Source organism: Ursus arctos, unplaced genomic scaffold (assembly GCF_023065955.2).
Source record: "Ursus arctos isolate Adak ecotype North America unplaced genomic scaffold, UrsArc2.0 scaffold_2, whole genome shotgun sequence".
In the NCBI taxonomy this organism is placed as follows: Eukaryota; Metazoa; Chordata; class Mammalia; order Carnivora; family Ursidae; genus Ursus; species Ursus arctos.
The window spans coordinates 94,765,618-94,778,295 of NW_026622874.1; the positions used below are offsets into that span (position 1 = coordinate 94,765,618).

Consider the following 12,678-nt stretch of genomic DNA (forward strand, 5'->3'; position numbering starts at 1 on the left):
CGGGAGCCACTCCTGGCGCCTCTCGGCGCCCGCCTGCGGCACTGAAAGTATGACACGCACCCAAGGCGGTACGTGAGGGCAGAGTGGAGCAGGCCAGGTGCGGGGACCTTGCCAAGGACCTGCCCCGCGGCCGCCCAAAGCTCGCGCCCCAAATCCAGGACGTTCCGAACGGCGGGGCTAGGGCTCCCACACCACAGCACCCTAACTACCCAAGAGGATTCGACGCCGGAAGAGGCTGGGCAGAGCTTAGCGAGGGGCGTAACCAGGGACAGTCGGTGGCTCCGCCCAGGGCGTGGCCAGGGGCGGTACTACATCCTGCCGGTGCGGAGGCTGAGGGGATTTCGTAATAACGCAAGGGGCGGAGCTGGGGAGAACAGACTGTACTCTGGGATTACGTAAGGAAACGATGGAGAGGGCGGGGAATTCCGCACTAGTGGGCAGTGCAGAGGGCGGAGCTGCAATCGGAACTGGGCGGAGTCCTGAGCGAAGGCGGGAGGCGGAGCGAGGGGACAGGACGAGGTGAACGCCAGGTAGCTGCTACAGGGCATGCTTCGCTGGACCCGCGCCTGGAGGCTCCCCCTTAGGGGGCTCGGCCCCTACAGTCTCAGCTTCTCGAGGGTGCCCGTCGCACCCAGCAGCAGTGGCCGAAGCGGTGCCGAGCCGAGGTCAGTCAAGGGCGCCATGTGGGAAGCTGTCCATCGCTCTTCCCCGTTCAGTCGGGCCGCGACGGCCCCGCCTCCTCCGCTTGCGCCCACCCCCGCCCAGGCCCCTCCCCTAAACCCCTTCCCCAGCCACCTTAGGCCCCTCCTCCATCCTTGCTCCTCCCTCCAGGTCGGTGCTACTTTCCTATAAGCTTCTGGACGGAGAGGCGACCCGTCCGGCCCTAGTGTTTCTGCACGGGCTCTTCGGCTCCAAAACCAACTTCAACTCCATCGCCAAGGCCCTGGCCCAGCAGACTGGCCGAAGGGTGAGCTTCCGGGAGAGGCGGGGTCCCGCGGGAGGCGGGGCCTGGCTGGGCGGGGATAGGAGGAGGCCGAGGCGGGGCCCGCTTTCTCCGCCCTCAGTACGGGACACCTGCCGGGGAATGGCCGGTCTCTCTAAGCAGAAATGAGGAAGAGATTGAGCCTCTAAGGATGGAGGCCACATGGCACACCGTGGCGCTAAGTGGACCCCGTTCATTCTCTCGTGCTTGCATCCGTCCAGTCCTTCATTCTTGTTATAGATGCCCATGTGTGTACTCCACACTGGCTGTCCAATGCCTAAGCGCCAACACCCTCCCCGTTAAGGGGGCCAGCCCCTGTTCGTTCACTAGGGATGACCACCATTTATAGTAGCCCATCCTTCTGTCCTCCAGCTGTTGGAAATTCTTGGCACCTGCTTTCTCTGGCTGGTCACCCAGCCAGGCCAAACCTTTAGAGACAGGGTCACTCTCCTTGGGCCTTCTCTTCTCTGGTAAGCGGCCCTAGGTTCTTCTTCTGGCCTCCTAGGTCTGAGAACTGGGCCCTGTCACCATCGAGGCCCTTTTTCCACTTCAGGATCTTTCTCTAGGCTCTCTACCCCCGTCAGCCTGCAGGAATGCCATGCCTTAGGCTGTCTATGCCCTGAATGTGGATGCCAGCTCTGCCCGCCCTCTCTCCACTCTGCAGGTGCTTACTGTGGATGCTCGGAATCATGGTGACAGCCCCCACAACCCAGACATGAGCTATGAGGCCATGAGCCAGGACCTGCAGGACCTCCTGCCCCAGCTGGGCCTCGTGCCCTGTGTCCTCATTGGCCACAGCATGGGAGGCAAGACAGCCATGCTGCTGGCACTCCAGAGGGTGAGCCGTCCTTATATGGGGCTTCCTCCCATCCATTGTGGACCCTGGGACTCATTCAAGCCTTGGATGGCCAAATTCAGGATCTGGGAACTCTGCCTGAGACCCAGTATGCCTGCCAAAAGGTCGGTCCCAAGCCTGGTTCTCTCACACAGCCAGAGCTGGTGGAACGCCTGATTGCTGTGGACATCAGCCCAGTGGAGACCACATCCAGCTCGAACTTCGCGTCCTACATGGCAGCCATGAGGGCTGTAGACATCCCAGATGAGATGCCCCGCTCCTCTGCCCGAAAACTGGCCGATGAGCAGCTCAGCACTGTTATCCAAGTAACACACCCGTGCTCGGATGGTGTTATGGGCTGGGACCTGTGAAGGGAAGAGGCAACCCCAGACCTCACATGGAGGCTCCCCTCCCCCAACGACTGGACCTCCCCCTCCCCACAGGACATGGCCGAGCGTCAGTTCCTGCTCACCAACCTGGTGGAGGTGGATGGGCGCCTCGTGTGGAGGGTGAACTTGGAAGCATTGGCCCAGCATGTGGACAAGATCTTGGCTTTCCCACCACGACAAGAATCTTACCCTGGGCCAACACTCTTCCTCCTGGGCGGAAATTCTCAATACGTGCGGTAAGCCAGTTTTACTGGTGGTGGTGGGAGGGGCCCCAGCCTGGGGATCCTGCCTTGGGGAGGGCTTGGGTGTGGGCGAGGGTGGGGGGGGTGCCTGAGAATTCAGAAACACCACTGGGCATGTGGGCTTATGTAGCTCTCTTCTCCCTGCTCTGCTTCCACTTCTCTCTCTCCACATCCTCCCACTTTGACCCCTTCTGCGTGGCCTTCTCCTCGACGGACAGCCCCAGCCACCACGTGGAGATCAGGCGGCTCTTCCCTCGAGCCCAGATGCAGACTGTGCCCAATGCTGGCCACTGGATTCATGCTGACTGCCCCCAGGACTTTGTGGCTGCCATCCGAGGCTTTCTGGCCTAAGAGTTACTGGCATCAGGGGGCAGGAAACCCCAGGCTTCCAGGCCCTGGGGCCCGCTCCATGTTTCTGCACGAAAGGACTCAGGCGGGCACTGAGAGAGCATGAGGGTGCGGAGGTGGTCAGACCTCAAGCTTTAATGAATAAAGACACTGCTCCCAAGGTCCTGGGCTGAGCGCTTGTCACCACCAGCGTCCCCACCGACCCAGGGGGAATCGGACCCAGGGGGCCCTGGCACTTCCGGGGTCCATGGGGGCACCCAGAGGGCCCCTGGACTCTCTCTGCCGCTGACTCTCGACCCGCTGCCTCACCAGCTCCTGCATATCCTCCTGGGGGCAGGAGAGCAGGGTCAGGACCAACCCTGTGCCCTTCTCCTTCTCCCCATGCCTCCCCGGCCCAACTGGCATTCCCACGCTACCTCCCAGGCCTCCACCTCCTGCCTCAGCCTCAGTTTCTCCTCCAGGACCTCCAGCAGCTGGGCCTCCACAGCACGCAACTTGGCTTTGCATGTGTCCAGCTCGGCCTCCATTGCCTGCTTCCTGCAGGTGGCGGGGAGAGTAGCGCGAGGCTTGGACCCCGCACCTCTGCCGTGTGGCCACAGCCCCCCACCTTGTGACAGGGTGAGTGCTTATGTGGCTTTCCTTGCAGGAATACCTGACTTCTCACCTCCTCTCCTCTAGCAGGACAGAGCCCTGAGGGTCAGCCACCCACAGCCCTCCCAACCCCCGCAAGCATCTGCCTCTCACTTGGCAATGGCTTCATCCCGCTCCTGGAGGACTTGGTCCAGCGAGGGCTCTCTCTGGGCGTCCCCCAGTGCTCCAGCCACTTGGGATTCTGGGCTCTGTTGTAGGGTGACAGAGAAGGGAGGAGGGATCTAGAGCTGGTCTAGATGAGGTGTCCCACATCTGGGCCCTTCTGCTCTTCCCTTGGCTCTGATGCTAATGTCAGCAGGGGAGGGGTCTGGAAAGTTCTTTTCCTGCCCCCTCCACCCGTACCCATTTCCTGGACCTCTGAGAGTAAACCAGGGGGACTGTGCCATGCTGAGGGGTGGCAAGTGTGGCCTCTGCGTGGCACAAAGGTAAACAGAGGGGACAAGGCGTTTGGACCCTCAAGGAGAAAAGAAGTTCTCACCTAAGCCGCAGGAAAGAGACAAGGTGGGTTTCAGAAGGACACTTACCCCTCTAGGGCCCCGGACAGAGAGGGTGGCCTGGTGACTGGGACTCTTGTCAGTGGGGTGGGGCAGGCGGACAACAGACAGAGCCCTTTGCCCTCCCTTCCGGCCTAGGCACTCCCTGTCAGGCTCCGCCCCCCACTGGCTGGCCAGGCCCCTGCCTCCCCTCCTGGATCCTGGAACCCTCCTACCCGGGCCCAGAGCTTCCCCAGCCCTTTCCTGCACCATCACACATGTCCTTCACCCCGAGGGGGCGCTCTACCCACATCAGTAGATGAGAAGGGAGGCACAGAGCTGGGAGCGCTTGAGTGCTGACAGGCATAGGTACCCCAGCCCCCCATCCTGAAAAGTTGGCAACTTGGTAGCTTGAGTGGCATCATCCACGCATATGACCAATCTTAGCTCAGCAGAAAACAGAAGGAAAAAAGTTCAACCCTTCCTGACAGACTCTTAACATTTTGGGTGTCCATTCTTCCTAGCCATATTGCTCATTATTCCTCCAATATCCCCAGTGTTCTGATCCTTGAGCCTGGCGGGGTCCACTGTGCTGGGGGTGGGGGAGGGGTCGTCTAGGTAGCCCATGCCCCCCCCCCCACGTGCTCATTGAATCTTCCCCATTGAGAAGCCTCTTCAGCAAGGTCATGTCTAGGGGATTAGATCCTCAACCCTAAATCATAAATATTACTCCCAGAAAACTGGCAGACATGACTCCTGGTTGCCTGTAGGTGCCACTGAGACACGTACCTCCAACAGCCAGACTAATGATGTCTTTGGTGGAGCCCCAGGTGAAGAGGTGGGGTTGAACTGTACCCCGAAATGCACCCTTTTTTTGAAGAGATTGAGTCAGTGTGTTTTGAGAGGCTGATCTGTGCCATGATCAAGACAGGGCCCAGGGACCTGGTCTCAGGGACCTCTGAGGCCAGCAGGAATGAAGCATAGATATAAGCAGAAAAAAAGTGTCTGGGGGTCCAGGAACAGTGGGAGCACAAAGGAGGTCACAGGAGGTCACACCCAGTGACCGGCCCAGGAAGTTTCCTCAGAGCTTGTCCAAAATGAACCCTGTAGGCCAGCGGGAGTCAGTCAGGAGAAAGGCATTTCTTTTAACTTTTTATTTCGAAACAATTTCAAAACTGCTCTTCGGTGTCCAAAAAAATATCCTTTTAGGGTAAAAAAAAAAAAAAAATCTAATATGGTATCAAAGATTGTACCCAGTCGTCACATCTCTCTGGTCCCCCTTGGTCTAGAACAATTTGCAGCCTTTCTTTGAATTCCATGGCCTTGACATTTTGAAGATTACAGGGAAGTTATTTTGTAGACCATCCTCCAATTTGGGCTTGTCCATGCCTGCCTTAGGATTAGACCACTGTTACCCATTTTGTGCAGAGACATCACAGAAAGGATGCTGTGTTCTCCTAGCCAATATCATTTGGAACCATCACAGGTGGGATCAATGCTGATCACTTGACCATGATTAATAAGCACTGGGGAAGGGAGGTATTTTGAGACTATGACACATCCTTTCCTTTACCCCACTTTCACCCATAGGATTCAGCATCCACTGATATGTCTTGCCCAGATTAATTATTACTACAGTGATTCGCAAATGGGGGCACCTGGGTGGCGCAGTTGGTTAAGCGTCTGACTCTTGATTTCAGTTCAGGTCATGATCTCAGGGTGCCGGCATTGAGCCCCATGTTGGGCTTGGGCTGAGTATGGAGCCTGCTTAAGATTCTCTCTCTCCCTCTCCCTCTCCCCCTCCTCCCCCACCCCATTCTCACTCGCTCTCAAAAAACTAAATAAAATATAAATCCTGTAAAATAAAAAAGACCTGTGTGTTAGGCATGTACATTGCAATTAATCTCTACTAGGCCCACTTTGTAGACACAGGTCTACACACACACACAAACATACACATTTATATTATGTTTATTTCTCTAACTGTGTGATGGTTAAATTTGTGACAACTGGGCCATGGGATGCTAAGCTATCTGGTTTAACATTTCTCAGTGTGTCTGTGCGGGTGTTTCTGGAGAGGTTAGCATTTGACTCCGCGGACAGAGTAAAGCAGATAGCACTCCCTGATGTGGGTGGGCATCGTCTGATTCATGGAGGGCTTGAATAAAACGAAAGGCAGAAGAAAGGTTGAATTCTGTCTCTCTTCCTGACTGCTCAAGCTGGGATATGGGTCTTCTCCTGCCCTCGAACTGGTGCTGACACCATCGGTGCTCCTGGGTCTCAGGCCTTCAGACTGGGACTGGGACCACACTATCAGCTTTCTGACCCTCCAGCTTGCAGACAGGATATTGTGGGGCTGCTCGGCCTCCATAATCACCCGAGTCAATTCTTGGTAATCAACCTCTTTCCCAGGGGGCGCCTGGGTGGCTTGGTCGGTTAAGCCACCCTCTCTTGCTTTCCGCTCAGGTCCTGATCTCATGAGTTGTGGGATTGAGGCCTGAAGTTGTCAGGCTCTGTGCTCAGTGGGGAATCTGCTTGAAAGACTCTCCCTCTACCCTTCCTCCCTTCCCTCCCCCCATCATGCTCTCTCTAAAAATTAAAATAATTAAAAATAAAAAAACCTCTTTCCCGGTGTTCATCCTAGTGGTTCTGGTTTTCTGGAGAACCCTAACTAATAAAATTTACACATATTAAGAAAAAGTTCACCATTAGACCTAAATTCCAGTCCACCATCACAGGCTCATCCCAGCTCTTCCCTGTTCCGTGTTTTACCTCCTTTCTCCAACTACCTTCAGTGCATTTCATAATTAGTTCAGTCTGCCTGGGTGCAGCGAACACCCTGAAACAACGGGGCTCCCCCTGACACGGATCCCTTTCTATGGGGGCTTGGCTCCTGCGGGGACTGCCTTCCCCCACCCTCAACTCCAATGCCGTCCTCGTGCGTGGCCCCGGCTGCCACTGGGTGTCAAATGTCTAAGAACTTTGCAGTCATTAAGCGATTCGTTCATTCCACAACTGTTTACTGAGCACCTACTATGTTCTAGGCATGTTTCCAGATGGTGGACATAAAACAGGAAGACACAATTCCCTGACATTCTAATGAAGGCAGATAGACCATAAACAAAGGAATGAGTATACCACGCGGTAAGAAATGCTGGAGAGAAAAAGAAAGCCGGAAAAGACAAGGAGGAGGACCGGGAGATTGCTATTTGATATTATTCTGTGCTACCTTACAGAGATCACAAATGTTAACCTACCACGTAGATGAAACACAACCCCTCTCTCATGACTTGGAATGATGTTTTCAGTGACAGCAAGTTCTGTAATTCCCAGCACAGTGGAGATGATGTGTTCGAGAAAACCCTGTTAGGGAACTCAAAGGGAGACGCTCAGGGTGACACCCGACGAAGAAAGTCAGAGATGCAAGTGAGGGGTTGAATGAATGTTCACAAGCCCCGTGAGTAGCAAATAATTGTTTTGAAATAAGCTTATTCTTAAAAACATGTGATTTAAGATAATGTAACTTAGATATTTTTAACTAAGTATAACCAGGAAGTCACTCATTTCACCTGCATCCCTAAATGTTTAAACTGGAATATTGGGCCAAATTTCTTTTAAATTTTCTCATTGGGAAAAGGAGGGAATAACCTTATATTCATATCCTCAGTGCTTTTCCCTACAGCCAATACCATTGCAAAGCCCTACCTCCAGCGCCACACACTGAGCGGTGAGGCTCACGCCCCAGCTGCCCACCGTCCAGTCTACCTCCTCCCCTGCTGCCCTAGGATGGCTGAGCTCAGGCCTCAGGGCTGAGCTGGAAGATGGACAACGTTGGTGGTGCACTGGGGTGGTGGAGCCTGGAAGTGGGAAGGAGAGCTGCCGGCCGGGCAGGGGGTGGGTTTTGTGGTCAAAACAGCTGGGATTTGCAGGGCTGGGGGCTTACAAACTATGTGACCTTGTTTGTGCTTACCTCCCTGAGCCTTATCGTCCTCATCTGTGAAATGGAACTAATGGGGAACCTCCCCAGTAGGGTCACAGGAAGGGTTAAGTAAGGTACCTCATGCAATGACCAGTGCTTTGCATAGTAATGGACTGGGCCAGACATCCCAGGAAAGGAGAGAAAGCCTGCCACAAAGCAACAGAAAAGAAAAATGGGAGAAGGTCAACAACAACGACAACACAAACACACACTCCCTTTATGTCAGCTGCCCCTTTCTACTCTGCACCCCCCACGCACACTGCCCCAGGGGCACTTCTGTTCCTAAATTCTGCACGAGCTGCCTCATCCTCCTCCTCCAGACCCCTATGGCCCCTCCACTTTCCCATCATTGTCTTGTCACTTCAAGGTGTCTCTCCCACCAGCCTGAGGGCTTCTGGAGGACAGGTGGTGACCGTCATCGTTCCAACCTGGGCATGCAGGTGCTCAGCGGCCACGGTGCCAGCGAAGAAGCACCGGCCATGTCCAGCAGGTGGCAGCAGTTCCCAACCTCAAGGATCCTGTGGGCAAAGGGCCCACACCCCACCCTCCCAGCGGGTGGGATGGAAAACCCCAAACTCTCCCCAGGGGCTTTGGGAGCTCCCAAACACCCAGCTTTTCCCTCAGTGCTCCTTTATAGGAACACTGCTTATGCAAATGTGCAAAGATTTACCACTCATTCCACAAACCCACTTTCTGTGCCAGCCTTGGGAAATACACAAGAACGTGACCTGGTTCCTTCCCTTCAGATGTCCCCATCTAATGCGGGGACAGACACCTAACACAGACCATAGCCACACAGGACAATAAGTGTTACAACTGGGATAAATACAGATCTTTGTGGGAGCAGACAGGAGCCCGGCCCTCGTTGCTGGACAGTCAGGGATGAATTCTTGGACGAGGTGATGTCTACTAGGGAAGGAGGGAAAGTGAAGGGCCAGGTGCCTGGGGAGGAGGAAGGAAACAGGGAGGAGAAGATCCCAGGCCTGGGGAAATAAAGCAAAGGCAGTGTCCTAGAGGAGCGTGCAGAGTGCACATCGGGCATCACGGCTGCATCAAGGGGAGGTGGCCTCAAGAGGTGACACAGGGCTGGACCACAAAGGAAATAGAACTCTCTATTGGGGTATCAGGATTCTTCCCCCTGGGGCAATAGGGGAAACCTCACTGCCCTGAACAAGTAGATTGCAGAATGTCACAGAGATGTCCCTTTGACTAAAGTGGGGACGGGGCTTTACACGGCATTGGTCTGGACAGAATATCCATCAGTTATCCACATTAAAGAATGGGGTGGGGGAGCACCTGGGTAGCGCAGTCGTTAAGTGTCTGCCTTCGGCTCAGGGAGCGATCCCAGTGTTCCGGGATCGAGTCCCACGCACGGCTCCTCCGTTGGGAGCCTGCTTCTTCCTCTCCCACTCCCCCTGCTGTGTTCCCTCTCTCGCTGTGTCTCTCTCTGTCAAATAAATCAATAAAATATTAAAAAAAACAAAAGAATGGGGTGGGGCACCTGGGGGGCTCATTCAGTTAAGTGTCCGACTCTTGATCTCAGTTCAGGTCTTGATCTCAGGGTCATGAGTTCAAGCCCTGCATTGGGCTCCACGCCCAAGAATGGGGTAGGAGTGATGTGTATTATGGGGACAGCCTTGTTCCCACGGGGAATAAGCCCTACTCTGTCACTGTCCCTGTCCTTAGTCACACCCTTGGCCCAGAATGCCTTTCCCCCAATCTCCACCTGGCCACCTCCTACTCATCCCTTAAGCCCTGATTCAAATGCCCTGCCTCTGGGAAGTGGTCCCTGATCCCAAGGAGTTGGCTACTCTGGGGACCCGTAGCACCTTGTGCAGCGGTTTCTATTTTAGGCTCCTCTCACCTGCCCATCCCTCACCTCTCAGGGAGCATTCCATTCCAACTTCAACCCTTGTTTCTTAATCATAGCGTGTGCGCTCCCGGGACTGTGCCCACAACTTCATCTCCACCCCAGGCCAGACTGTTCCTACCTCCTTAGTCTCCAGCTGGTGTAGTGCATGAACTCCCCACTGACCATCTGCATGTCTCCCCAGATATCCAGGCAGGCACTTTAAATGCTCACAGGTGTCTGGTCTGAACTCCTCCCCTGCCCCCCAGATCTGCTCCTCCTCCAGGAGCCAGCGCTGCTCTTATCTGCGCATGCTCAGTCATCAGCACCTGTTGCTTCTAGTTCATAATATTTCTCATTGTTTTAATGTCTTTTTACACCTTTTATTTTTTTAAGTCACCTCGACATCCAATGTGGGGCTTGAACTCAGAGAGCAAGATCAAGAGTCACATGCCCAGGGTGCCTGGGTGGCTCAGTACTTTAAGCATCCGACTCCTGATTTCGGCTCAGGTTGTGAGATCAAGCCCCACGTCAGGCTCTGGACTTAGCGGAGAGTCGGGTTAAGGATTCTCTCCTTCTCCCTCTGCTCCTCCCTCAGCTCTCTCTCTCTTCAAATAAATAAATCTTTAAAAAAAAGTCACATGCTCTGCCGACTGAACCAGCCAGCCTCCCCTAATTGTTTTAACGTTTTACAACAAACATTCTTTTTATAATTGAAACACAGTATAGTAATATGAAATAAGTCTCTTGAATATGACCATGTCACCACCATCACTGCTGTCACCTTTGTCCCAGCCACCAACACAACTGTGATCGCTTCCTAAATGGCATCCCGGCTTCCTCCCCAAAGCCCTTCACAGTCTACAGACACAGACTTGGGACGATGGTTCAGTTTATGATTTTTTTTGACATTACAATGGTGCGAAAGGGATATGCATTCAGTAGAAAGCATACTCTGAATTCTGAATTTGGATCTCTTCCCAGGCTAGCGGTATGAGGTGCAATCCTCTCTCGTGATGCTGGGTCACGGTACCAGCAACAGTCACGAGAGTGAGGGGCCCCTGTGCTGACAGCCCTCCCGTGCCCAGGAAGCCATTCTGCTTCTCACTTTCTGGCCAGCATTCAGTACATCCCAGGAGAGAGTCAACACCTTGTTACAACATAGGCTCCGTGTTCGATCATTTTGCCCAAGCGCAGGTTAACGTGAGTGTTCTGAGCACGTTTCGGACAGCTGGGCTAAGCTATGATGTTCGGGAGGTAAGGTGTATGACATGCATTTTCCACTTAGGATATTTTCAGTTTACAGTGGGTTTATCGGGACGTTACCCCCACTGTCCAGGAAGATCTGTATTCTCCACCCAGCAAACAGAGCAGTTCTGTGAAAGCCCAAGACGGATCTCGGCTCTCCTCGAGTCCCTCATCTGCGTCTGCGGCTTGCATCCCAGTCGGAGTAAAAGCCAAAGGAAGCGGTCACTTACAAGGCTCCTCCCCTCAACTCCTCCCCCTTCTCTGACCTCACCTCCTTTAAGGTCTTCCTTACCCACTAGGCTCCAGGCATCCACGCCTCCTTGCTGTTTCTCTAAGTGCTAGGCATGCTCCCTGCTCATGGTCTCGTACTTGATGTTCCCTCTTCCCAGAATGCTCTCCCCCCAGAGACCTACATGACTCACTCTCTCCCCTCCTTCAGATATTCGCTCAAATGCCACCTTCTCGTGACGCCTGGCTGGCCTAGTCGGTGGGGTGTGCGGCTCTTGATCTCCAGGTTGTGGATTTGAGCCCCACGTTGGGTATAGAGATTAGTTGAAAAAAAAAATCTTAAAAAGAATGCCACCTTCTCAGCAACGCCCTCTTTGACCATCAAATTTAAAATTGGAAACCTATGGGTGCCTGGGTGGCTCAGGCGGTTTCATGCCAACTCTTGATTTCGGCTCAGGTCATGATCTCAGGGTCCTGGGACGGAGCCCCGGGTCGGGCTCCCTGTTCAGTGGGCAGTCTGCTTGAGGATTCTCTCTCTCCCTCTCTCTCTGCCCCTCCCCCTGCTCACACATGCTCACTTTCTCTCTCTAATAAATAAATAAATCTTTAAAAATAAAATTGGAAACCCACCTCAAACCCAGCACCCCCCACCCCTACTTCCCTACTTTGTCTTCTCCATATCATATTATCATCAGCATGGTTATTAGTTGTTTGTTTATCGTCTCTCTCCCCTCCTAGACATAGACTCCATGAAGGCAAGGACTTTTGTCTCTCTTGTTTGCTGCCACGTCTCCAAGATCTAGAAAGTCAGGGCACAGAAGATGACCAGTTAACTTTTTTTTTTTTAAGTAGGCTCTGTGCCTGGCATGGAGCCCAATGTGGGGTTTGAACTCACCAACCTGAGATTAAGACCTGAGCTGAGATTAAGAGTTGGACACTTAGGGGCGCCTGGGTGGCACAGCGGTTAAGCGTCTGCCTTCGGCTCAGGGCGTGATCCCGGCGTTGTGGGATCGAGCCCCACATCAGGCTCCTCTGCTATGAGCCTGCTTCTTCCTCTCCCACTCCCCCTGTTTGTGTTCCCCCTCTCGCTGGCTGTCTCTATCTCTGTCAAATAAATAAAATCTTTAAAAAAAAAAAAAGAGTTGGACACTTAAACAACCGAGCCACTCAGGTGCCCCAGCTCAGTTAATTTTTGATTCTTGGAATGAAAGTCTGATCCTTGATTCCCTCCCCCTTGTCTGCACAGTAAAGTTCAACATTCAAGAGGGGCCTCCCTCTATGGCTTCATATCTTATCCATGCACACCTGCATGCCACCGCAAGCTCCGAGGTTCTCCAAACACCCAGCCTCACCCCACTGTCTGGCTATAGCTCCACCACTCCCTGCTGCAATCCCATCCTCTGGGAAGCCACCCAGAATCCCTCCCCTACTGAAACCATGTCTGTCTCTCCCAC

The 12,678-nt window shown here is 53.8% G+C and overlaps 2 protein-coding genes across 2 annotated transcripts; one reads left to right on the top strand and one right to left on the bottom strand.

Moving 5' to 3' along the window:
* Positions 1-464: 464 nt before the first annotated feature.
* Positions 465-5,790, top strand: ABHD11 (abhydrolase domain containing 11). Its single transcript, XM_026515995.4, has 6 exons — positions 465-665; positions 832-967; positions 1,647-1,820; positions 1,973-2,143; positions 2,261-2,442; positions 2,667-5,790. Exons 1-6 carry the CDS (start codon positions 547-549, stop codon positions 2,797-2,799), a joined length of 915 nt encoding a protein of 304 aa, XP_026371780.1. The 5' UTR covers positions 465-546; the 3' UTR covers positions 2,800-5,790.
* Positions 2,977-4,085, bottom strand: LOC113267788 (BICD family-like cargo adapter 2). Its single transcript, XM_044390255.2, has 4 exons — positions 3,972-4,085; positions 3,541-3,635; positions 3,213-3,333; positions 2,977-3,123 (listed from the first exon to the last, which is right to left on the bottom strand). Exons 3-4 carry the CDS (start codon positions 3,321-3,323, stop codon positions 2,977-2,979), a joined length of 258 nt encoding a protein of 85 aa, XP_044246190.2. The 5' UTR covers positions 3,324-3,333; positions 3,541-3,635; positions 3,972-4,085.
* Positions 5,791-12,678: the final 6,888 nt, after the last annotated feature.

Coding starts and splice junctions, on each gene's coding strand:
- ABHD11 (XM_026515995.4), top strand. CDS start 547: ATGCTTCGCTGGACCCGCGCCTGGAGGCTCCCCCTTAGGGGGCTCGGC. Junction 666..831: donor CGAAGCGGTGCCGAGCCGAG/GTCAGTCAAGGG, acceptor TCCTCCCTCCAG/GTCGGTGCTACTTTCCTATA. Junction 968..1,646: donor CCCAGCAGACTGGCCGAAGG/GTGAGCTTCCGG, acceptor TCCACTCTGCAG/GTGCTTACTGTGGATGCTCG.
- LOC113267788 (XM_044390255.2), bottom strand. CDS start 3,323: ATGGAGGCCGAGCTGGACACATGCAAAGCCAAGTTGCGTGCTGTGGAG. Junction 3,124..3,212: donor AGGAGGTGGAGGCCTGGGAG/GTAGCGTGGGAA, acceptor TCCTGCCCCCAG/GAGGATATGCAGGAGCTGGT.